This window comes from Sander vitreus, chromosome 9 (assembly GCF_031162955.1).
Source record: "Sander vitreus isolate 19-12246 chromosome 9, sanVit1, whole genome shotgun sequence".
NCBI lineage: Eukaryota > Metazoa > Chordata > Actinopteri > Perciformes > Percidae > Sander > Sander vitreus.
In genome coordinates, this window is record NC_135863.1 from 13832276 (window position 1) to 13856773 (window position 24498).

Consider the following 24498-nt stretch of genomic DNA (forward strand, 5'->3'; position numbering starts at 1 on the left):
CTCATTAGCTTGCTTCCGGTCTGATACAACCAGTCACCCAAATGCATTGTGAAAGTACCAATGTTGTATTAAACAAGCCAAGAGGCTGCATGGCTTTTATAGTCAACAATTAGGGCGCTTTCACACCTATAGTTTGGTGGACTTGGTGCGATTCAGGGGTGAAGTTGCAACATTTTTTGGTAGGCTTTCACACTGCACTTTGAAAAATGCACCAAACACTGTAAACACACGTCACGCGATTAAGACGGTCGCTTGTTTATTGGACAGTATATCTGAACCTCGCTGACAGTTCTGGTCTCAGAAATAACGGAGCAACCCCAAATTTATAACGTCTTTGGATTTCTGGTTCTGCTTTAGTGCTTCTAATATTTTAGAAGAAAGGGAACAATGTGCAGCTGAAAGACAGCAAGTGAAGGAGAGAGAGATGATGTGTTGTCACACAGAGGACCAGCGATGTGTGTTCAGAACAGCTTATGGATCTAAAAGTTATCATCCCTTAAGTCATAAGTCAGTAAATTGTGTGCAAGGTTGAAATTGCTGGCTAGTAAATGCTGTTTTTGGTTCACTTCCTGTATTTGGGTTGGATCGCGTTCTCACCTGAAGTGAACCGAACTCTAGTTAACTTGAAAGCGAAGCGAGACCCCCGTTTTTAAGCGGACCAAAGTTTGTTTGTTTGATCCGCACCAGAGTTTGGATGAGCTTTCACACCAGCTCAAACAAACCAGACTATCTGACCAAACGCTCCAGGGTTCGTTTTAAACAGACCAAATGAGGTAGATAGGAAACCGCTAAAACATTTGGTCTATGGACTGCTCTTTACTCGGAGACCTAAGGTTACACAGATCCAAGTTGGCCAGTTACTGGCTGCATTTCACACATTTTCTTATGAAGAACCATCTGGTTACTGTAAACTCCAGGGATCTTTTATTTCTACATCTTTTAACATCGTGCATCTGCTTTTATAAGCAAAACAATGGGTGCACACATAGAAAACACATTGACTTGTTAAGGCAGAAAATAAAATGGTCTAAATTTCAAAAGTAAATAAATCATCTAGAAGAAAATAGGATAGGTATTTAAATGACTTCCTCAGCATGAAAATGTTAACTCATGGAGGATGAAATAAAAACGCTATGGGGGTACAAGTACAATTTAAGACCTTTTCAACAGGACTTCTCTCCATACACCACTACTAAATCCCCCACCACTGCTTACTTCGAATGGAGGAGAGAACAGAGAGTGACAAATATAAACAGTGGGACGGCTGTGTTGAGGGAAATTACCTCCCAGAACCACTGGCATACTGCCAGCACGAAGACATTCATCTGTTTTGTACAGAGTCTGACTCACGGGCAAGACGGATTGAAGGGAGGGGAAGAGTGAGAGAGCGGACAAGACGGGAGAAAGTGCGGGCTGATCACAGGCTGTGAACAAGAGGCAGTGAGTGGAAGAGAGGCAGATGAGCCACAACATCTGAAAGTTTTAAACCTGTGATCGCGGTTGGTGATGCGAAGCAAGACTGGGGGTTCCTCCAACATGTGGAAGCAAAACAAATTCCACATCATGGACTGCTTCAGAGAGAGACAGATTTAGGTTTTACCGCTGGGGGAGGGCATTCTCCGTCACATTCTTATTTGGAGAGGATGGAAATATAAAAAGGTAGGGGACTGTTATTAAGATATTAAACTAATAGGTGTTAAAAAACTGAAATGCATTGGACGTTAAGCTGCGCTGTTCTGTGTTTACGCAAGTTGAGACGTAGCGGCTTGGAAAAAATACTTGAGTTGAAACGTTAACAAAGAAGTTAAATGTACACCTTCAGGAGCAGGTAAGAAACTAGCGAAATCACGATAATGCTAATTGGCAGTGTTTTTTTTTTTATATTGATCAAGTTTAATTCTGTGTAATCCATTCCACATCCAGTCATGTGTAGAGATGTATTAAGTACAGAGTGAGACAAGCAGTGCTTTTTTCATCTAAAGCCTTACCCTTAAGGGTTTTTAAATGTTTAATATCTCTCCTTTGTCACAACTTAAAATTCTAAATCTCAAATTGAAATGTTATACAAGACCATTTAAACATTTTATAAATGATTTTATAGTTAAACTACAGAATAACAGAAACTAAAAAAAAAATTAAAAAAAACCTGCAAGGAATTTATCCTTTAATTTTCCAACTTGTTTCCACATCATGGAAAAGAAATTTCCAGTGTGGTGACCCTTACGGCTTTTCCCATTATGACAGAGACCCTTCTCATCTGTTACTATACACTCTCTTATTTATTATACCATCATTCAGACAAATAAAAGCAAACGGGTAACAAGGTATTGTTGTCGCTTTAACAGAACCGTTTTTTTTTTTTTAAATGGACGCAGTGGATGACATGAGTATCAACTGCCTGGGAAAGTGAGGACCCCTGAGAATCTCATTGCGGAAGTACTAACCGTGTTGGGATTATTGCCAGCATTGGAGTTTGTAGTGTGGACCGTTTTTTTTTTTCCCCCTCTCTTTTTTGGTCCCCTCCAAGCAGTGGATTCTCTACTGATTTTGAGCTACTCTTGTTTGTACAGTGCACAAGGGATGAAGCATCCTGTGCATTGACCCTGAGCTTTCCTGTCCTACCCTGTGTCCTTGCCTGTGGGACGCAGTGACCATGCTGACCGAGTGTCCAACACCAGAAAGATCAGAGCCCCGACCCAAGCTAAGGCCTGCTGTAACCTCTGCAGCACCATGTCTCAAGCTGTTGTGGCTCCACTCAAAGCTAACAACTCACAGTCAGGAGAAGCACCTGAGGCTCAGCTAAAATGGGCTGCCCTGCTCATTGTTATGGTCATCATCCCCACTATTGGAGGAAACATCCTGGTCATTCTTGCGGTGTCACTTGAAAGAAAGCTGCAGAACGCCACCAACTACTTTCTGATGTCGCTTGCTGTGGCTGATCTGTTGGTGGGACTCCTAGTAATGCCCATTGCCCTCATCACGGTTCTCTACAGTAAGTTTAGCATGGGGCCTTGTGTTTAAAACCTTATTATCTTTAAAACAAACATGTACACTACAAAAGCAGTAAATACTTGATTTTATCAGGAGAAACATGTCCTTGCTCAATGCCCAAAACAATTCTTTGTTAACCTTAATGGCAAATTACATTACTCTAAAATATCTGTTAAAGACAATAATGTTTTAAGGTGAGTGTAAGTGTGGCTGTGATGTGGGGGCATAACCAGCTTCAAACATTTCACAAAGATGTTAACCTTTCTGATTCTTAATAATCTACAAAGAAAAACAGGCCAGCATACTTATAGGTGGCAAATGAGGATAAAAATAGTTTGTGAGAAAGACTAGATACAATCTTGACCATCACTAAACAAATTATTCTAGATTAAACATAAGAGATAGTGGACAATAAACATGCTACTTCCTCTGGAAGTGCTATGGTAGCAGTTGCACAGCTTGGACTGAACTACTGGTCTGAGGGATCATTTCCCACAGAAACAAAATCGGTTTTATTTTAATTCCAGTGACAGTGCCGTGTAAATATAGCTACATAGGAACCAATTGAGACTTCTATTCTCGGTTTTAATACAATTGCAAAATACAGAGCTATGGCTAAGCTATTATGCCCCATTAATTAAATTGGAGGATAATGAGCAAGATCGAAATTATGTCTCTCACACATAAGAGTGGAGTATAGTGTGTGTGTGGTCTTGCTCGTCTCAAAAATCACATTGGACTTGAGCAGCCTTTCAGTGCAACACATCCAGCACTCATGCAGAATTGATCACAGGCACTGCTTTAATATTGTCCTAATACAGAGGCTACTTGAGTAAGGAACATGCGATTACTATTGCATCTATACTTGTGATAAATCTGTCTGTCTGTCTGTCTGTCTGTCTGTCTGTCTGTCTACATGGGGTCCACATTCAGATCTAAGGGTTTATCTCATGCCCTGATAAAAAGTCCTTATCATAAAAGGTTGACAACCAATGCAGTAAAAGTGTGAAAGCATTAATAAATGCATAAGGGCATATCCCTGTGACTGAGAAAAGTACAGCTTTATTTAAAATGCATCAATTTATTTTTGGGGGGGGTGTTGGTCAGATTTTTTTGTACTGTGCTATATGCTTTTCTGGCAATGAGTTTTGGTTGATGAAACACAAGCCACAATAAAAAAGAAAATATAAAAGAAAAAATACTATAAAAAGAATGTGAACCACAACATCTGTTTTTATCTCTGGTGAGGATAAGAAACAGCTAATATACATACGGCTTGTTTTATAATAAACTTGAACCCATGCCTTATAAAAAGCCTACACCATCTGCAGCAATAAGGTGAATTCCTATGCAAGGTACTGACCACAGTCGTGTGTAACCAGAAACAAACTGCAGGACATCCATTACCCTCCAAAAAACAATTTATATAGGCTGGCATTTGAACAAGGACATTTTCAAAAGTAAACTCTAAAAACATCAACAGAGCAGCAATGCTGTTTTTCATTCTTTACTGTATGTACATAAAATGTAAACACAAATCCCTAGTGTTGGCCGTTTCTTTACAAGGCTTTAAAAAAAAAAAAAGCAATGGATAGAAGGTTTTAGTGAAATTATACTTTTAACAAGACTATGAAAGTAATACAAACTCAGTTGTTGTGGAATTTGTATGTGAACTAGACATTTGCAATTGCAGAGGGCAAACCACAGTTTACTCAAAGTTTCTTAATTCAATTAAACAATAAAAATATGTTCCCTTGTACAGTTACTTGGACCTTGCAAGCTACATCGTTTATTGAATTTGGCATGGGACTAAACACTTCAGAAAACACGTACAGAGGATCTACTGTGAGAACGAGTAAAGTATTTGTCAATGAATAAGACTTCCAAATGAAACCTAATTAAAACTATGACTCAACAACCCCCCCCCCCCCAAGTGTGTGTAGAAAGTGGTGCAAGAAGAAGAGGCATATCAAGAGAAAATTATGGATAACAGGACAAAAGCCAGAACAATAACTTGCCAATTGTATGCCTGGAAATGAAAATAAACACTACTGTTGAGTATGGTCTTCAGCACAGCTTTTAGCTCCATAAACAGTCAGTGAACCTGCCTTTTTCCAGTAAAGTCTTTCCTCGCAGAGATAAACAAACACCAATCTTTTGCATGAGTGCTACTTCTAATTCCTTGCCATTGTGGTACATCTCCCATAACTGGTGGTGCGCAAGATCAAATTCTTTTTGGAATAAAAATTGGTTACACCACACAAGTACATTATAGGTTATAGGTTTATATAGATTTTAGAAACACTAACACAGATAAGTAATGTAGTAAGTAAAAACAACACCAACTACTACCATGCAATTGCTTATTGCCTTAGTGAACTAATTGCCTTCTCATCTTCTCTCTAGACTCAGGCTGGCCTCTTCCGGATCCCCTCTGCCCCATTTGGCTGTTCCTCGATGTGCTATTTTCTACTGCATCCATCATGCACCTATGCGCCATTTCACTGGATCGCTACATTGCCATAAAGAAGCCAATCCAACACAGCCAGTACAAATCCAGAGCCAAAGCGATGGTGAAGATTGCACTGGTGTGGCTTATATCCATTTGTAAGCATATCAATTCAAATTTCCTTAACTTAACTCCTTATCCAACTCTGCAGAAGTTTTTACATTGAGTAGTTCTTTCTCAGGAACAGACTGCTTACTTGACATAATATCCATGACAGACATGATGTACAGACAAATATTTGTCATATGCAATAAAAGCAGATACTATACAGTATAAAACAGCAACTTGTAGCTGCAGTGTATATGGGAAGGAGATGAGGTGGTTGAGGGGCTGGGACAGCAGCATCGGTCACAGTGAATCTTAAAGAGGTTACTGATGATGTCCGAAGGGGACAACCCAATTGATTTCATGAGAAACTGAAGTTTGTCCAAAGGGCAATGTGGCTTGTGCCGCCAAAGCAAGCTGCACAATGTTTTCTTGTCTCTTGTGGCTAACTAGGTGCAGCTTGCTGCACCTAGTTAAAACAAGCTTTCTTAAAACATGCTTTCCTGTTTTAAGAAAGCACGTTTTAGTTATAGAAAGCATTGATAGAGGTTGGTTTTGCTGCTTGCTAGTCCTTTTCAAGCAGCTAAACTAAGATTTTCCTACTGTGCTGCCTGTTCGTTTTTAAGAATCACCTTTCTGCATTTGTCCTCCAAAGTGTTAAGGCTCATTGTTCAAGATCTGCTAATCATTTCAGCTTTACAGTAAGAAACTAAAAAAGTAGCGCCATGGATGCTTAGTTTATTTGATTTTAAAAACAAAACAGGAAATCCTTCAATCAGAACATGCCTGTTTATTCCTAACAATATCCTTTAAACATTAATCTTTTGTCTACTACTACTACTACTACTACTACTACTATCATGGACATGAAATGAAAAATAAAATGTCTTTCCCTGAGATGATAAAGAAACACTACCGTAGTAAGCAAAGTAATTCATCAATATTACAAACTAGATAATTGCCAATGCTTACAGTTCTTGTCATTTTCCAGGTATCGCAATCCCTATTCCAATTAAGGGGCTTAAGAACTACCATCTTCCCAACAACATCACCTTCAACAGCAACCACACATGCATGCTGAAAACAGACACCTTCCGGGAGTTTATCATGTTTGGCTCCTTGGCGGCATTCTTCATCCCACTGACCATCATGATGGTCATCTACCTACTTACTGTCCGGGTGTTGCGCAAAAAGGTTTATTTGCTCAGGTCAAAGGTGACTCAGCGCTTTAGCTACCCGACAGTTTCCACAGTTTTTCAAAGAGAACAGGCTGCGACTCCACCTCAAACTGATCAACTTAACATGCTGGACAGCACACTTCCCAGGATGCAAGAAAAACCATATGTAGGCACAACAAACTCTCCTACAGGAGATGAAATGTCCTTTCGGAGAATGTCAACAATGGGCAAGAAGTCAATGCAGACTCTGAGCAATGAGCAGCGCGCCTCAAAGGTGCTAGGCATCGTCTTCCTCCTGTTCGTAGTCATGTGGTGCCCTTTCTTCATCACTAATATCACCTCTGTGCTATGCACAAGCTGTGATGTTCATGTAATCGCCCGCCTGATGGAGATTTTTGTTTGGGTGGGTTATGTGTCATCAGGCATCAACCCGTTGGTCTACACCCTGTTCAACAAAACTTTCAGGCAAGCGTTCACGCGTTACATGACCTGCAATTACGAAACCTCTGCTAGTCATGGGCCAGGAAGGCACCCAAGGGCATCAAATGCAGATCGGAGCCTTACACGGATTTCATTCAGATCTTCCATGGCAGAAAACTCTAAACTGTTCATGAAGCGGGGAATGAAGAATGGCATTGGAGCAGTTGGCTACCAAAGTCCACTGAGGTGCCGACAAGCACCTGTACAGTCATCTGGTGGTGTTGTGTTAGACACAATGCTTCTGACTGAAAATGAAGCTGGTAAGCAGGCGGAACATGTTAGCTGTGTATAGAGCTACCAGACAATTGAATCAAATCAAAAAGGTAACACTTGAAATGGATCAAAATCATGGTGCATCTCTTTAAAGATAAAGGCTTGCCCCACAACAAATATTCAAAATGCATAATTCTGAATCGGCTGTTACTCTCAATTTGATTACCAAATAATTTAACGCCAGTGCTAACTGTACACTACACAACAACAAAATGTAACCTGTTGCTGTCTGGTTTGTCTACATCAGTAATGTTTTTTTAACAAAAGCAAAATAAGGCAATATTTTCAATTATGATCATTTTGGAAACAAATGTAATCCATAAGTCAAACTTTTATTATATATGAATAAATATTTCTCACTGGGTCTTTAAGACAGGCCATATTAATAATGTGAAGACAGTCAGTTCATAGTGTACCAGAAGAGAGTTTGAGTTTTCAAACGTTATAAAACCTTGAGATGACCTGTAACAGGTCGACTAAAAAAACAAAAGCGGATGTCCTCTATGAAAGGTCTAAAGTCGACAAAGTTCAGGCCACCAGACAAAATCTAATCTAAGGAATGAAGACATAACGATAACCTGGAATCCCTCTGTAAATGCAGAATATATTCCTATGCTGATTCTTTTATATCTTAATATGATGTAAACCATCTCAGACCACAAGCTTATATTTTGTTAAGACAAACAACTCTACCTTTCAAATCTTTTCTGCAACAGACGCATAAAATACATTGCACTCTTGAAATGATAATAATTGTGTATTTGCTGGACCTTTGAGAATCACTCCTCTTGTATGTGTATTGCAGCTTGATGTTTTTATTATAGAAAACTAAATGTGTTCAATAAAAAAAAAATAGGTTGCTGAACTGAAAACACTGCACTAATTCTGAGTATATATGTTCTTTTACTGTCTACACCTTCATGCCACTTTGTCATCAGCAGGTACATTTTTTTTTTTCCCTTCCTTTTCATGAAACAGCGTTGACTGAAGCACAACAGGACAGCCAAATAAACTGTAAATTGGAAAGCCTCAAAAAGATCAGCAAATACCAGATAAATACAGTACGCTGTGGAAAGTATAAGCACTATTTTGTTTTTTTACAGTCCCTTAATGCATACGACAGCCGTTTGTAGCATTTTACTACAGACATCCAAACACATAAAAGTTTAATCAGTCTAAATTAAACCTAGTTTTTCAAAACATATGTAACGGCGTTTGTTGTCATGTGGCAAGAAAAATGAGATCTGGATAAGGTTCCACGAGCTTGTAGGAGTTTGGAAAGTGCCAGGGTTTTATTATTGCCTAGACCAACACGGTCTCATTGTTAACAAACAGAAACTCTGCTGATTTTGTAAGAATAGTAAAGACTTTTGAACTTAAACGCTTCTTCTTGAGTGCTAGTGTACATGTTGAGGGAGTGAAGGGAGTTATTCTTGAACCATTATGAAGTTGGAGAACAGGAGGCCAACGGAATTGTTCTGGTTCAGCAGTTTCTCTAAATGCAGTGAAGATTTACACAAAGTTTATTTATTATTTAATATTTATTTTTGGGCTTAAAATTGACACCCCGATATCTGTGCACTGGCTAGGCACTCTGTTTGACACTGCTCTGGTCTCGAATGGGTAATTTAGTTGGTCTGAGAGGGATGAATCCCTATAAATAGCCAGGGAAGAACATGTGAGTGACAGTAACAAGTATGTCCATCTTCCTCTGACACAGGAACACCTTCAATGAAGACCAGGAAGTAATTTTAAATTCCAGACAACAGTGCATCTAAATTCTCTTATCACACCATATAGAAGGTGTTAATGTCCAATTAAATCTTGTCAGCAGTAGCAAACTAAAAAAGGAGGGTGACAAGGGCAACAGAAGCAAGAATAAAAAATAAATAACAAATGCTTAATTTTTTTTAAAATAACACAAGGGAATTGCAATGGTTCACACAAAAAGTAGTGCTGTGTCTATAATGTGCATACATTATCGCCATTTGTTTTAAACATGCCAATGGTTTTCTAGTCCTTGTCAAATAAGGACAACTTAGTTTGTTTAAGAGTTATATTTTGTATGGAAAGCAGGAAACAGTCAATTATTTCTGTTTCATATTTGCAATAAACAAATCAGACAAAAGTAGAAGATTGTAAAATGGAGTCTACTTCAGAGGTAAATGTCTAATAAGGCTAAGGCTGGCTATAGTAGTAGTTTTATAGCACATAGAAATGCTAATATAAAAAAATATTTTTTTCTACAGAACAGTTTTTTTTTCTCCTTTCTATTCAACAAAATGAGCCAAACTACACAAATGCATTGTTGCATGTTTAATTTAGTCTTAAAGCAGTGTGTGTTAGTGTGGGGGCAGATAAATAAGTGGAATTTTGGCTGCGAGTCTCCAAAGAGAAAGGCCTCTGGTGCATCCAAGGAAACTAAAAGAAAACTAAAAACAGAGTGTTCAGAGCTCAAGTAATTCAGTCTGGTCCTTACCTGAACAAGATGAAGCCAATGGATTCGACAGCAGCCCTTCTCACGTCATCATTTACGTCACTCACCTTAATTAAGAGAAGCAAGGCAGTCAAATAACCAAAGCTGATACTAAGACTCATCAAATCCTACAATTAACTTTAATGATATAGCGCCCCTATGGCTAACAGTGTGAAGAATATAATCCACTGTCGCACCATATAATAATTGTAGCTTGGATAAGGTGCCACCTACAGGACAAACAAGGTGTTTGCACAAATTCAGTGTAATAAAACTGTAATGTCATAATCGTACGTTTTTCCTTGTTAACTTGTTGCAATGTTGGCCCCACAGTGAATTCAGGCACAAACAGGAAAACACTGATGTGCTATGTGAATGCTGATTCATATGGTTAAAGCATGGATGCAATATTTCTCTACCAAAAGAACTTAGTATGGATTTTTTAAACCATCATAACCACAGTATTAAACTAATTTGAATTATGATGCCAGCCACGGTTGTGCAGCCCTGGCTGTTGGCATCGCTTCACAGCCAGAATGATAAACCCGTCTTCTCCTCTGTGAAATAATTGGGGGTGGGAATCTCTTGGCACCTCACGATTCGATTCCGATTCAGAGGCCAACGATTCGATTCTAAACTGATTATCGATGCAACAATTTCCATGCGTGATTTTTAAAAATATCCATATAAATCTGAGTTTGCTACTCAGAGTTTGCTAATCACTTCCTAGACAAAGCAGCTAGACAAAGCTTAGATTTTGACATATACAGTATTTGTCATACACTGAGGTTTTTATTTTGTAGTCATTCCATATTAAACATGCTTGTGAAAGTCACCTTCTCTCACAGTAATCTTCCATGTCAGAGGCTCAGTCATGTTTCAAGGTGGAACACGAAACATGAGGTGGTCAAATGTAATGTGATAAAGTAGATGAACAGCCTATATGTGTTTTGCCTAATTATTTTATGTATGTCTTATTAGATCATGTGTATATATATATACAAAATGTATTTATTTTTTTCCTTTTGGCCATTTGTGTGTTTTGTGTGCTCTTGCCTAAAACTCTAAGTTGTTGTCCATTATCCCATCCTCTTTCAGTCACTCTGTTTTCTGATTTGTACTGTCTGGAGACAGTAACTTTTAAATAAAAATCAACACATTAAAAAAAAAATCGATTATTAACTTATCAGAATCGAGCATCGAATTGTTTTAGAGAGAATCGCGACGCATCTAAGAATTGATTATTTTTCCCACCCCTAGAAATAATGTGGTGTGAAGAGGACCAAACAAGAAACACTTACAGCGATGTGTAGCAGGCGTCGGATGGCCTTGTTGTTCCCGGAGCCGCAGTAGGCCATGCCCACTGTGTACATACCAGAGCGCCGCAGGATGGGGTCCTATCATAGACATTGAAGGAAAGCAGAGCTTTGAGACTTTGTGTCTGGATGCACAACTAGGAACAACATAGTGTCAGTTATTTACCACATCTAGCTCTTATAGAAAGATTCTTGGCACAAAGTAAAGAGGAACAGCCTCACGTGTGACATGAAATGCACACACAACCCCTAAGTTGTAGGAGTACAAACAGGACTCTGAACACTCGAACACTGCATGATACATTTGCAAGATTTATGAAGAGCAATGACCAAGTAAGCTACAAAGATTTTATACCCTCCCCACTTCATTCTCTCTGGGATAATTACTCAAGCTTGTGTCATTTCATGTGTATGGTGTTACTACATGCATAAGCTGCACCAAGGCCAAAAAACAAAGTTATGCAACCTTAATTGATGTTGGAAAATAAAAAAACTCATCTCATGGTGTATGCAGTATGCTTTCTGATGGCTTTCCAGCCTTACCTTGTCTCTGCAGAGGCTTTCAATGAGGGCATCAGCCTCCTCCATGCGTCCGTACATGACCATGGCAATTCCCACTGCCAGACCACGCAAGATCTTCTCGTGCTGCGTCTCCTGAGCATAGCCTACCATGTCCTCGATGGCCTGGGCCGACTTGGAGCCCAGCATGACCAGACCAAGGGCCAGGCCTGCAGCTTCACCTGAGGGGTTACATGATATTCTCAGCATGGCTTGTTGTTTTTGCTTTCAAAATCAACAGATGTTTACTAGTATACAGTACTGCATATCTGTAACATTAATATTCATACCATAATAGACAGTTTCTTGTTTCTATACATTTGTTTAGCCAAACATAATTCTTTCATCATTCATTTGTTACAAAATATGCTTTGTTTTTTCTGTGCAACCCAAATCAAAATGTTATCCAAAATGATACGATTGTATAAGGTCAAACAGGAAGTAAAAATATGGATTTTTTTGTCTTTTTGGTTAAAAGGTTATGTTTAGTAAACAGAGCGGTGAGGACCATAAACTGGTTCGCCACCCTGCATTTCAGAAATTGACTTTCCCGAAAGCCTACACACCAGTAACAGCATCATCTTGGTACAAGTTGGACTTGAGGAGGTCGTAAACATCCTGTCTGGCTGTGCCCAATGCAGCCAAGCCAAGGCCAAGGGCGCCACCATGACGGACAATCTGTGAAACAGAAGAAAATAGACCATAAGAGATGGAACACTGAAACATAAATTAACCAACTGACAAGGTGACTTAATAGCTGCTGGTCTTGGCTACAAACTTCTAGCTGAACCATTTAATTCTAAAGCACTATACTTTTAGTAGAAATAAGGGATGACTTAGTTAATTCCCTTTTTTCTGGAATCATTTTGCAGGTCACATTCTAGTATACAATTAACAACAAAACAAACAAAAGCATTCAAAGTAAACGTGAAAAAAAAACTCACATCATTACTGGCGTTCTTGAGCTGACCAAGCAGGTAGTCAATGATGTCTCCACCATGGTTGGCATGAATGAGTCCAAGAGCGTACAAGCCTCCTCCCTCCTGGTAGGCCGAGCCAGGGGACGTGTCTTTGGGCAAGTAGGTGGCCATTAACTGGAGAGCCTCCTTTTCATGACCCTGAAAAACACAGCATTGTATGGTCAAAATTTAATCTAGAATAAAATTCATTATGTTTGATATGCTTTATATTATCATCATAGTGACATAACCGTACCTTGTGGATGACACCCAGACTTGCTGTGGCTGTGAACTTTGCCCAGTTGGTGGCTCTTGCAAGCCATTCCAAGTTTTCTCTACAAGTTCAAACAAAAACTTTGGTCAAATGTTACTTGGAGTAACTATGTTTCTCTACATCTTGGTGCAATCAATGAAATATTTGTTTCTGTTCTGCCAGCACAATTACCTGAGGAACTGGTCACTTGTGGTTCCTGTGTGCATGAAAGAGTTGGCTATTACTGTGGCTGTGTGGCACACCGAATTTCGGACTGCATCCTGAAGTTAAGGGGGAAAAAAATAAAAATAACAGCTCAAGAGGAAGCTTTCACAGCAAATTGTTTGCACAATCTGCAGTTTAGTCACTTGTGTACTCTAAGCCATTCATCTTGTTGCTAGCCTACATTACCTTTGTGTTTTTGAGGATCATTAGATCGGTGTTGTTATTTCGGATTAGGAACTGCAAGTGCAGCTCAATGGCCATCTCCCCGCTAAGGATTTTGATCATCTTGGCATTCTGGTCTTTGGGATCATCTTTCTACAAAAAACACAGAAGCAATAGGATGAGCCATCAACCAAATCAAAATTGCTCTATTTAGACACAGAGAAATTACTAGGACCTGGTATGGAAAAAAAGTGCTACAGTACAAAAGAGCTTACCGTTTCTACCGGCTTTCCAGCAGGGGAGCTACCCGGCTTGTCATCTGTCTCCATTGCATCACTATAACAAAAACAATATTTGAATCGTTGCATCACAATTAACTCGACTCAAAAAGGCAAATGTACAGTTTCAGTCTCCCATATATTCAATGTACTTGGCCTGATGGGCAATAAGATGTGCATGTATATTAGAGTCTATTTAAACGCTCATGTTAAGTTCTTTAGTTATTTCAATGTATTATCAGTAGGTATAAGCAATGGTATAAAACCAAAAACATAGCTTGCAGGCATAAATATTCTGAATCTTGGAATCTGAACTTGTGTACTGATCCCTCCTACGGTGAGGTCAACGTTCTGCATACTGCCCGACTTACAGACTTGGAAAATGTTGAGGTTTTTGTTACTTTCCTAGTAAATCATATCCTCAAAGAAAGTCTAAACAGAGATTTTCTGAAGCTTAAATGAAAGCTATTAGCAGTGAAAAATCCCTAAGCCTTTGTGATCATGAGCCAAGACACAGTGCTTCAGCCTAGGTATTAGTGTGTCCTTATTTTCTTCTCCAGCCCACCTGTCTTTGTCTGGTGTGGGCACAGTGCCTGTATTAGTAGAGCCAGGGACGGCAGGGATAGGTGTTCCAACAGTGCGCAAGTTCTGGATGACAGAGGAGAGAAACTGCTGGCTGGCACTCTCATACAAGTCAAAGCAGATCTGATAGGCCATCAGCAGGTTATCCTCTTTCACTAGCTTCTCCAGGATGTCACTCACAGCCTGCGGGTCATCCAGGAATATCAGGCACTAGAGAGGAGAAAAAAAATATTAGAAATGGATTTTTAGGTTTTTGGAAAATCTCATTCTGTGAAAGTAGAGAAATGCATTAGATAGTTACTAGTTAGTATTACTAGGCAAACCTAATAAGTATCACACACACATATATATATATATATATATATATATATATATATATATATATATATATATATATATATATATATATATATATACATATATATATTATATATATATATATATATATATATATATATTATATATATATATATATATACATATATATATTATATATATATATACATATATATATATATATATATTATACATATATATATATATATATATATATACATATATATATATATATATATATATATATATATATATATATATATATATATATATATATATATGTATATATAATAGCAGCATCAGCAGAATAAATATCCAAACCTACATCAAACACTACAAGCAATCAAATAATTAGTACAAAGTGTAAAAGAATGTTAAAATGTCCAGACAACAAATTAGGGCTGAATGACTGAAATCAAAATACTGATAATTACAAATTCTAAAACACAAGGAAAAGGTGTCCAAAAAAGTATCCTTACAAATCAGGGTTTGTGTTGGAGAAAATGTAAACCCAGTCAATCAAAAATCTTATACCAACTGAACAAAACTTATTAGAACCAAACTGTCTCAAGTATGACATATTTATCACACTGAGGAGTTGGTCACGGAGATGATGCATAATGTGCTATGAGGATCTGATTGTTACCTGACAGACATTGATGAAATCTGGCTTGTCCAAGTTCATGTAGAGCTTGACCAGCACCCGCAACACCTCGTTGCGAAACTTCTTGTTCTGCATCAGGGACATGCACACCTTCAGGCTGTATGCAAGGAGGCCACTCACATCAGTCTGCATGAGAGAAGAAAGACATAAGTACCAATTATTAACATGCATCATGACAAGGAAAAAAAGTTATGCAGTGTAAAATCAGTCAATGTCAAAATATAATCAAAGTAGAGGGAGGCAGGCCAGTACAGCCCGATCCGGTTGGGGAGAGTTCTTGCCCGACCAGGCTCCTCTCCTTAACCCGTCTCTCTTAATTATGCTGTTATAGTTTTAGACTGCCGGGGGGACTTCCTTTGACGCACTGAGCTTCTCTCTCCTCTCCCTTTCCATTTGTGTGCATCCATGTCCCAGAAATGCTTGTTACTAACCTAGCTCTGGGGAGCTTATTCCCCTAGCTGTGCCCTGCTACGTCCTGTAATGCCCTGCTATGATATGAACTACAACTACTATTTCTAGTCACTGTTCCATTATCTTTATTGTGACTGTTATTGCCACTATTCATTTTTTTTTTTTTCTCCACACGTAATCAATGTATCATTAAACACAATCTCATAAAAAAGGTACAATAATCATATATAAGCCGCGTGAAATGGGGAACCCCAAATAAGCTACTAAAAGCTTTTTGGAGGGGGCCCGAATACAATAAACAACAACAGATAATATACAATCCAAAAACTCAATTTACCAGAAACCCAAAATAGACAATAGAAAATACAACAAAATACGGACACACTTAAACTAACAGCCAAATACTACAAACAAACAGACGATCCCAGCACAAACTATAGCATTTAAAGAATAATCATCAATCATATGTTATAAGCAATTTTTCCTTGAAGCTTTTCTTCATCACACCGCCAACCGGCACCGTCAGACACCGCCAACAAAGAGTCTGGGTCTGTTCGAGGTTTCACCCTAAAAGGAAGTTTTTCCTCGCCACTGTAGCACTAAATGCTTGCTCTTGGGGGATTTACTAGAATTGTTGGGTCCTTGTATGTTATAGCGTGTGGTCTAGACCTACTCTATCTGTAAAGTGTCTTGAGATAACTCTTGTTATGATTTGATACTATAAATAAAATGTAATTAAATAAAGTGATTCTCGTAATCGTTGTTTTGAGGCATTGTCATGCAAGGTATGCTAGACTCTTGTACAAGACTTAGTGCTATTCTGCTGAGTAGTAAAGCTAGCAGCAGATATTCAAATTTAATCTCGTCAACTTTGAATTACAATAGTGGCTGACCGATTCTAAGATGGTCTTCTCAAACATGTCAAGCCGCCTCGTCTCCAGGGCGATGCCAATGGCCTGCTTGTACTTGTGATCGTCGAGGCAACGCAGGAACATCTTGTTGACAATGCCCTCAAGGCGGGGGTCAATGATTTTCTTCTCCTCGTCCTCCGGCAGCTCGGCATTCTCCACCCGCAGCTTGGTGTAGTGGTCGATGCATTTGGCTAGCAGCAAACACAGAAAAGGATGAAAAGAGGGGCTTCAGACAGAGAACAATCCAAGCGTACCAAAATGTGTCATTACAAGCCACGCAACAACGTTCACTCCTCTACAGGAAGAAGGCCCTGTGTTCTGGACTAGTGCATATTTCGTGCATCTCCATGGTCAAACCAGCTTATTCCATTTAAATAATCAGACATTGTTTCGCGAGCGACGTTACTACGTCTGCTCTGGTCACCGAGACTTTGCTCTGCCGCTGTCTGTCTCCAACTTTAGCCCCGGCTGATTTGACCACGGAAATACGAGTGATGGCGAGCTTGACGGCAGTCTATTTCTGTGAGAGAAACATTCGCAGATTGCAAAGCACACCCGACTACAGGAGCCATTTAGCTCTGACTTGCAGAGTACACAGTTGGTCAGATCATGTTCTTACCACAAACGAACCGCACCAGAGTTCGATAAAAAGCGTACCAAGACCACCTCATCAAGGAAGTCTCTGTACGCTTGCTTGGTCTGCTTTTGGTGTGCATCCGAGTGCAATTGCTGCATTCACACCTTCCCAAACGAACCGCAACAAGTGCGATTAAACCGAACTAAATGAGGCAGGTGTGAAAGCGCTCTTACTACCAGAAAGTCCTGGTAGTTTTGTAAGCTAGAGGTAAGAAATTAGTTTTTCCTATTCAAGTTATATACTTCACACTGCCAAAAATATCAGGGTCAGAGCAGTATTCAAACAACAGAAATGTCACATTATCACTAAAGAGGCAGGTATGTCAGGTAAATGAGGTCAAATGCTTTAGTTTGAACACTCACCAATGATGGTCTCCACATATTCCGAGTCATCTGTGACATTGAAGAGATCTCCAGCACCGAGCGCATAGTTCAGAGATTCCTCAAAGGCTCCGAGGTGGTAGAAAACCTTAGAGGCCACCAAGGCAGCAAATGCTCTGCTCCGAAACGTCTCATCCTCATACAAGACCTCGCTGTGAGTAGACAACAGATGGTTACATAAAAAAATTTGACCTGCAACATATCTTTTTATTTAACTATTACATAAATTAGCACATCCAAATGATCTTTATCCGTCCCACAGAACAGTTTCTAAGCAGCAAACTCTGAAACTAGGAAGGATGCGGAGATCTGCTCAAAACACCTTCTACTCAATCATCCACACTGGAAGAATGTTCATTATGCTACTTGTGATTATGAGGCACATCACACTGCTACATTTCGTCTGCATCTAGTGTGTCAATACTTTGAGTTAATGTTAATATTTGTCCTACTGCAGACATAGAAAGAATAAAACTAAAGGCTGTTTTATGCTTCTGTGTCAACTCCACGCCTTAGCTACGCCGTTGCTCTTACGGCGTCGTGACCCTTTCGTTGCCTCGAAGCGAAGTTAAACATTTTTGGAGGTGCACGTCGAGCTACAGTGGAGGGCTCAGAGGGAAGTTTGCAGCGACGCAGAGGGGTCTGCGGGGGTACGCCGTCGATTTCACGCAGAAGCATAAAACAGCCTTAAGAGCTGAAGTTATTGCTGCCTAATGTAAAATTATTGTCGGTTATAGTGTCCAAGCTCATCACTAGTACTTACATTTTATCTACTGAGCCTGAAATCTCAGCCCAGAAGTCATTCACAATGGCATCTAGTTTCTGCAGAGCAAACTCCTGCAAGTGAAAGAGATGTTTCAGACACATAATTCCCATAGAATTTCTGTGTTAACTTTTGTCACACTGCGTCATTATATAAGATCCAGCTTAGTTTACACAATATCTTCCATAGTTTGGGCCAATAAGGGAAACCGTGTTAAAAGAGCAGTCAGTATCGTGCTTCAACTTTGGTGTTATCATTAGGTTAGCACTTCCCAAAGCTGACTACATCCATGATTATAAAATCTGAGGCTTTTATTGTGAGCCACGTAGAGATATCGACTTGTTTTCATAGCCCATCATGCATTGGAAGTCAAACCAATTAATGTAAACCGGAGGACAAGCAGATAAATAAAACCCATTACTAGCCATGTTATGTTATGTGCAACCTTTTCTGTACAGAGAGAATATCATACCACACTTCAACCCTCTAAGGAAACCTCCAGGAGTCACTCTTCAATCTGACATACATTACATTAATGTGTGTGTTTGAGAGCTTTATTACTGGCTTATTATGAAATATGTAAAAACACACTCACATGTATTTCTGATGGCTTTAGACTTGTTATATGACATTACATCATCTCTGAATGGGAGTTTGCCTTCTCTCCAACCAGTTCTTACCTTGAGCTGTGGCTCCTCCTCATCAAGGAGTGAAATAATTCCAGCTAAAAGAAAAAAAGAAAATTGATTGAGGGGTTGCTTGATTCTTCATATACCATCTTTTTAGTCGAATCAGCGGCCGCAGATTAAAAATTAAAAATGAACCCATTACAAAATAAAGAGGAATAAACGTTATTCAAATACCGGGAGACACCAACTAACGTTATATTTAATGTTACACGAGCAGATTATATATCCAGGAAGAACAGGGTCAATTGTGAAATCTGAAGCACAACTAGCTACACTGATAGTGTGGATGTAAAAAGGGACAAAATAATAATAATAATAATAATAATAATAATAATAATAATAATAAATATATATATAAATTTTTTTTAATGATTTTAACAGGTTTCTTTGGGAAATATTTTCAAGATGGAAAACCATTCCTGTATATAAACAGTGTGTTGTTCACAGCGTGATGACTTGACTGCTAGCATTGACGTTAATGTTACATTAATAATACGAATTCCTTAAAAACAGCCATGTAGTGATTCAAATCGTCGCGTAGTTATACCAAAGACCCATTACAAAGGGTTCTTCCCTTGGTGGATGTATTAGCTGATAACTAACGTTAACGTTAAGACGACAACTGCTACATTAACGTTAGCTGTGTGACTCAGCTAAATCAATGGCAGCTAACGTTAGCTAAAGTTGCGGCTAGCAAAATAATAACACTTTCTACGACTTACCGGCGGATGTTATCATGATTGGCTCTTTATTCCCTCCTCAGCCCCACGATCCTGGTTCGACTGTGGTGTCCCGTGCGATTTCTCGGATAGATACAGAAAAGAAAAGATTTGTAGTGTCTGAAATGGTACAGTGGGAACAAATGCAGCCGCTGCTACCTTCTTTTTGTCCAATACCGCAAGTCCCCTTCTAAAGGACCTCCAGCTTGGCTGGCCTTTTTTTACGCCTGATTAAAACACACACATAACTATGTTATCCATTGTATCCTCGTAGGTCGGATCAATTCGTAGTACCTCTAGGATATAGAATAGTATCTTACAAGTGTTCACTGAATTTCAAAGCAATTATGGATATATAGTAATTGAAAGTATCCGATTTATGGACTGGCTTTTCTAAAGGTGGTCAATCGTGAATCAGTTTATTTTGCCTTGCCAGAAATATAGCTAAATATGACAGTACAGTGTTTATTTAGGATTGTATACTCAGTTGGCAACTGAATCTCCCAATATCCTATGGCAATACATATCATAATGACACAAGATTAAATGTTTATTTACATATTCATATGAATGTACAGACCAGTCAGCTACATAAATACATTAAAAGTAGTTTCATCCACTTCTACTGCAGATAATGCTTTTGCCAACAGCAGTTATCTAAGGCACACAATTCTAATAAATGAATGGAAAAAAAGAAGAAAAAAAATCACGATGATGAAAAGATTATGTCCGTTGATGTTGTATATTTCAGATGACACAATAACCCTTGGTTTTTTGAAACCACTGGAGTTGGAAATCCAGCCCTGTACTTGACATCTATGTTAAAGGAGTAATAATGAATGTAATAAAATAACAGACAAATCTATATCTAGGCCTAAAAAAGGTGTTACATGATTTGATATAGTTCATATGAATTACTGATACTTCTAACAGTTACTTGAATCAGCCCCAAACATACACAGTAAATCCCTTTATGAATAACCATTGTACATCAAAGACGATGTATAAATCAACAAGATGACAACGTATTTAGCAACATATTGCTTCAGGACAAAAATCATGATGGCTCAGCAGTGGGAATATTGACCACTATGAAGAAACACTGTTACATGTAGTAAGGCTCTGAAGCACCACAAGGCACAACAACTTTTTCTTCACAGTTAAAACAGGATCGTCTGCAGAGATATGCCTGCAGCAACAGTTCATGTGTCATGGCATCGGCTGTTTCCACCACCCACATGAGGTCCAGCAGACAAGGAATTGGTTTTCAGAGGGATGCCTTCCTCTTTACTTGTGTCATCTGAAAAAAACAACAATTAAAACATTGTTACTGTGCAATTGTGTTTAATGAAATTAATATGATACAAATTGTATGTGTGCAAAGTGTTGAAACAAGGTGTCTGTCATTGTGCGGAGGATCAATCTGATGGCCAATGCATTCCACAAGTTATTTTGTTGTAAGGGTTTCAGTTTACTTTTTGCTGCATCCATTTTCTTTTACCTGCATTATCTGCTTCTTTTAGTCAGTGATTTCCTCTCCAATTTATTTTCATCTGTACATTACCACTTGAAGATGGGCGGACACAGCAAAATATTTCTTCAATTTCTGGAAAATGTAAGTCACTGTTTTACCAAAATGCTAAATATTTTGTGGCAACATTGCATTCTGGTATATTGAGGCTAAGCTGGTCTCTTCTGCTTCTTCTTTATAAAGCACTAAATGGTTTACTTACTACTTATGTCACAGTATGAACCATCCAGACCTCTCAGGTCGTCTAGGACAGGTCTGCTTTCTGTCACTAGCGGCAGAACTAAACATGAAGAAGCAGCGTTCAGTTTTTATGCACCACATATATGGAACAAACTTCCAGACAAATGCAGGTCTGCTGCAACTCTCAGTTCTTTTAAATCAAGATTTAGAAGATTTTTCTGTTTCATGCTGCCTTTTATTAAATCAAATATTAATTTCTTACACGGCACTGTAACTTTTATTGTTGTATCTCATACCTGTCTTATTCTATGTTTTCTTAATTTTTTGTTTTCTATTCTCTTTATTTACTCTTTTTTGATTATGAAACAGGTCGAGATATAAAAACTGTGAAAGTATCAAAACGCTCAATCCACAGAAAGATGCACACAGCCTGTATTCAGAAAAGGTGCCTTTATATGAGCTGTAAGGTTGTGGTTTTACAACTATACTATATATTTGTAGAACGTGCCAGGGGCGTAGCACAAAATTCTGGGCCCTGTAGAAAGGCATTCTCTATGGGCCCCTCCCCGCATCCACAGCTATTCATTCTAGCATCTTTTTGGGCCCTCCTCACATGAGGGCCCTGGGTACTCAGTCCCATTTCCACCCCCACTCTGACACTGGAACGTGCTGCTATACAATGCTGTTATAGTCATTCCCCGGCTGCAAAGACGTGCAAAGTCTCAGAGGGCGCAGATGCGGAAACGCTGACCAATCAGAGCAGACTGGGCTTTTTCAGGAGGGGGGCTTAAAGAGACAGGTGCTAAAACGTAGCGTTTCAGACAGAGGAATACAGGTATTCAGTCAGCCAGTATGAGGAAAATAATGTGTTTTTTGAACATTAAAGCCAAAGTACAAGTATGAACCAGAAAATGAGCATAATATTGGACCCTTAATGTCTTTGTCTATCTATTTGCCTGCAGCCAGACAGGTAGCCATGCCTTTTGCCCATGTAGTGCAATTTGGGTTAAGCTCCAGTCCCCTGACAACCCTGAACATGACTAAGTTGGTGTATGGAAAGGATGAAGAAGAGTTGAAAGAATCCTGTCGGAATGGAAATGCCTGTATAGCTCAGTCAAACTGAACTTCAGGACGATGCTGCTACCTCTTTGACTGCCGGTTGAAGAGTTGTTGGCCTGACCTCTTCTCTGAGCCCAGAACAAACATTGGAATGGCCAGCAAAGTGGGTTCCCTCTATCCCTGGTATTATCTGAAAGGCAATAATAAGTGTTTAACAATTTGGCAGCTTATCTAAGGGCCTGATTGTTTAATGAATGCTCCTTTTGTTCCTGGGCCTTTGCAGCCTGCGCAGAAAAATGTGTACAGAAATGTGTGGTATTGTGAATGTTGTGGATTGACCTACATAGGGAAATATACTATGACAAATCAATACAGTCTTTGTCAAATATTTCTGCAGGAACTCACACTGTGACAGTGCTCATTACTGAGTTTACAATTATCTACTCATAAGTAAAGGTGTTTACCATAGTATCATCATACTCATTTAGTACTTCTATGGTTCTCTTAATTAACTTTTTTAATTTCCAAAGACATCACTATTTTCCAATCAGTAATTTTTGCAGATGAGTTGTAGGTTTGTGTAACATTTTGTAAAAGTGATTTTAAAAAGTGTCAAAATCTGTATTTCTTTTTGATTTTGGCACTCTAATATTTATGCACTATCAAATCTGCATTGTGCCAAGGAAAACACACCACGGTTCAAATTTCATGTTGACAAATCCGCCCTGCTGACGTGTGCTTTACCAAAAACTACTATTGATACGTGTAAAACTACTTAAAACACGGACAATGTATGTTATTACACCTGCTGTTTGAGATGCGTGTATAACTTTGCAGGCGTTTTTCTTGATGCTGAGCATGTTGGCCTCTGTCTTCGGGATGAAACAGCCGACCCATATTGTCTCTGGTGATTGTTTGTGGAACACTGAGCTAATCAGACGCTCCAGGAGTTCCGCACACTGATGCGTCTCGGCGCTCTCCTGTCTGGTGCGTATTAATCCAATCAGAGCTGGTCGGGCGATTCTGGAACGTTTCGTGCGTGCCTTTACGTCCTTCAACGTCTCTCTTAAGCACAGTTCGTTGGAAGTTTTGCTGAGAAATGTCTGTCGGAAGATGAATATGATGATAGGAGAGTCTATAGTTCGCTTTGCGCTGTTTGCCCTCCTCGTTGCTATTCTTTGAGGATTGCCATTGCGCGTTGGCCGCTTCTCCTTCTCCCAGTCCTCTTCCACCGGACAGGCTCTCAAATCCAAATCATAGGACCTCGCTATTTGTGGTATTTCATTGCTTTTGACAGTCTCGGTCTTGCAGCAAATGGGGCTTGCACTTGCGGTATCGTCGTGACTGCTTAACAGAGATGTTTGTCCGTTGCTGTCCACCGGGCTGCTGTTGTGAAACATGTCACGGATGAACTCCTGCAGTATTCCAGCGTCATCCCCGTCCGCCTCTTTACTTTTACACGCATCACTCACCAAATAAATCCTCTCTTTACCGCCGATCAAGGCTATAATCTTCTGAAACTCCCTCTCTTCTTCGGGCAGCGTGTCCTCTAGGAAGGCTGCGTCTTCCATCCCTGCGCAATTACGTCTGCGCGAATCCGTTTTATTTACAATGAGCCGTCAAGTCATTCACTACCACCTCCCTGAAAAACTTCCTCACGGTCATCAGGAACACCAGTAAGGAGGGTGGGGATGAAGACACAGCGTCGATTTCTGTTGGCTGGTCAGTTTGGTGGGCGGGACTGTCATGACTGCATGGAACACATGGGCTTGTTTCAAGATAAGGAAGTTCAACTTGAATGGATAACTAAACACAAAAACAGTGATTTGAAATTAAACTGACATGACTGTGGATGATGAAATCAGGGTGTGGAGGTCACTCTCTTTATTCCCACAATTCTCATCGAAAATAGTCCTGCCTTTCCTCCAATGTT

General features: G+C 39.3%; 3 protein-coding genes across 4 annotated transcripts in view; 1 reads left to right on the top strand and 2 right to left on the bottom strand.

Annotated features, from left to right (window-relative positions):
• Window positions 1-19980, bottom strand: part of psmd1 (proteasome 26S subunit, non-ATPase 1) — a 41151-nt gene extending 21171 nt beyond the window's left edge. The window contains exons 1-16 of the mRNA XM_078258815.1: window positions 19799-19980; window positions 19068-19111; window positions 18388-18461; window positions 17607-17776; window positions 16590-16798; window positions 15268-15411; window positions 14269-14495; window positions 13701-13761; window positions 13450-13578; window positions 13231-13319; window positions 13042-13120; window positions 12771-12944; window positions 12393-12504; window positions 11812-12008; window positions 11254-11349; window positions 9956-10020 (exon numbers count right to left, since the gene is read on the bottom strand). Of these exons, the coding sequence (XP_078114941.1) occupies window positions 9956-10020; window positions 11254-11349; window positions 11812-12008; window positions 12393-12504; window positions 12771-12944; window positions 13042-13120; window positions 13231-13319; window positions 13450-13578; window positions 13701-13761; window positions 14269-14495; window positions 15268-15411; window positions 16590-16798; window positions 17607-17776; window positions 18388-18461; window positions 19068-19111; window positions 19799-19814 (1886 nt within the window). The 5' untranslated portion in view covers window positions 19815-19980. The remainder of the gene's footprint in view (window positions 1-9955; window positions 10021-11253; window positions 11350-11811; window positions 12009-12392; window positions 12505-12770; window positions 12945-13041; window positions 13121-13230; window positions 13320-13449; window positions 13579-13700; window positions 13762-14268; window positions 14496-15267; window positions 15412-16589; window positions 16799-17606; window positions 17777-18387; window positions 18462-19067; window positions 19112-19798) is intronic.
• On the top strand, window positions 1632-8353 carry htr2b (5-hydroxytryptamine (serotonin) receptor 2B, G protein-coupled). Of its 2 annotated transcripts, XM_078258816.1 has the most exons (4): window positions 1632-1828; window positions 2376-2992; window positions 5398-5598; window positions 6537-8353. In XM_078258816.1, the coding sequence occupies exons 2-4, from the start codon at window positions 2731-2733 to the stop codon at window positions 7493-7495; spliced, it is 1422 nt and encodes a 473-aa protein (XP_078114942.1). In that variant the 5' UTR covers window positions 1632-1828; window positions 2376-2730; the 3' UTR covers window positions 7496-8353. The 2 variants fall into 2 exon arrangements, with proteins under 2 accessions (XP_078114942.1, XP_078114943.1); XM_078258817.1 differs by lacking the exon at window positions 1632-1828 and having other exon boundaries at window positions 1836-2992.
• A 352-nt stretch (window positions 19981-20332) lies between the features above and the next one.
• Window positions 20333-24248, bottom strand: LOC144523328 (uncharacterized). Its single transcript, XM_078258819.1, has 3 exons — window positions 23371-24248; window positions 22651-22755; window positions 20333-21095 (listed from the first exon to the last, which is right to left on the bottom strand). The coding sequence occupies exons 1-3, from the start codon at window positions 24134-24136 to the stop codon at window positions 20998-21000; spliced, it is 969 nt and encodes a 322-aa protein (XP_078114945.1). The 5' UTR covers window positions 24137-24248; the 3' UTR covers window positions 20333-20997.
• Between the last annotated feature and the right edge of the window lie 250 nt (window positions 24249-24498).

What these genes read in the sequence shown, in the direction of transcription:
- LOC144523328 (XM_078258819.1), bottom strand. Translation starts at nt 24,136, where the DNA reads ATGGAAGACGCAGCCTTCCTAGAGGACACGCTGCCCGAAGAAGAGAGG. An exon ending in ACACGCATCTCAAACAGCAG is followed by an intron (nt 22,756 to 23,370) that starts GTGTAATAACAT and finishes ATTGCCTTTCAG; the next exon opens with ATAATACCAGGGATAGAGGG. An exon ending in TTCAACCGGCAGTCAAAGAG is followed by an intron (nt 21,096 to 22,650) that starts GTAGCAGCATCG and finishes TGTTTTTTTCAG; the next exon opens with ATGACACAAGTAAAGAGGAA.
- htr2b (XM_078258816.1), top strand. Translation starts at nt 2,731, where the DNA reads ATGTCTCAAGCTGTTGTGGCTCCACTCAAAGCTAACAACTCACAGTCA. An exon ending in CCTCATCACGGTTCTCTACA is followed by an intron (nt 2,993 to 5,397) that starts GTAAGTTTAGCA and finishes TCTTCTCTCTAG; the next exon opens with ACTCAGGCTGGCCTCTTCCG. An exon ending in GGTGTGGCTTATATCCATTT is followed by an intron (nt 5,599 to 6,536) that starts GTAAGCATATCA and finishes GTCATTTTCCAG; the next exon opens with GTATCGCAATCCCTATTCCA.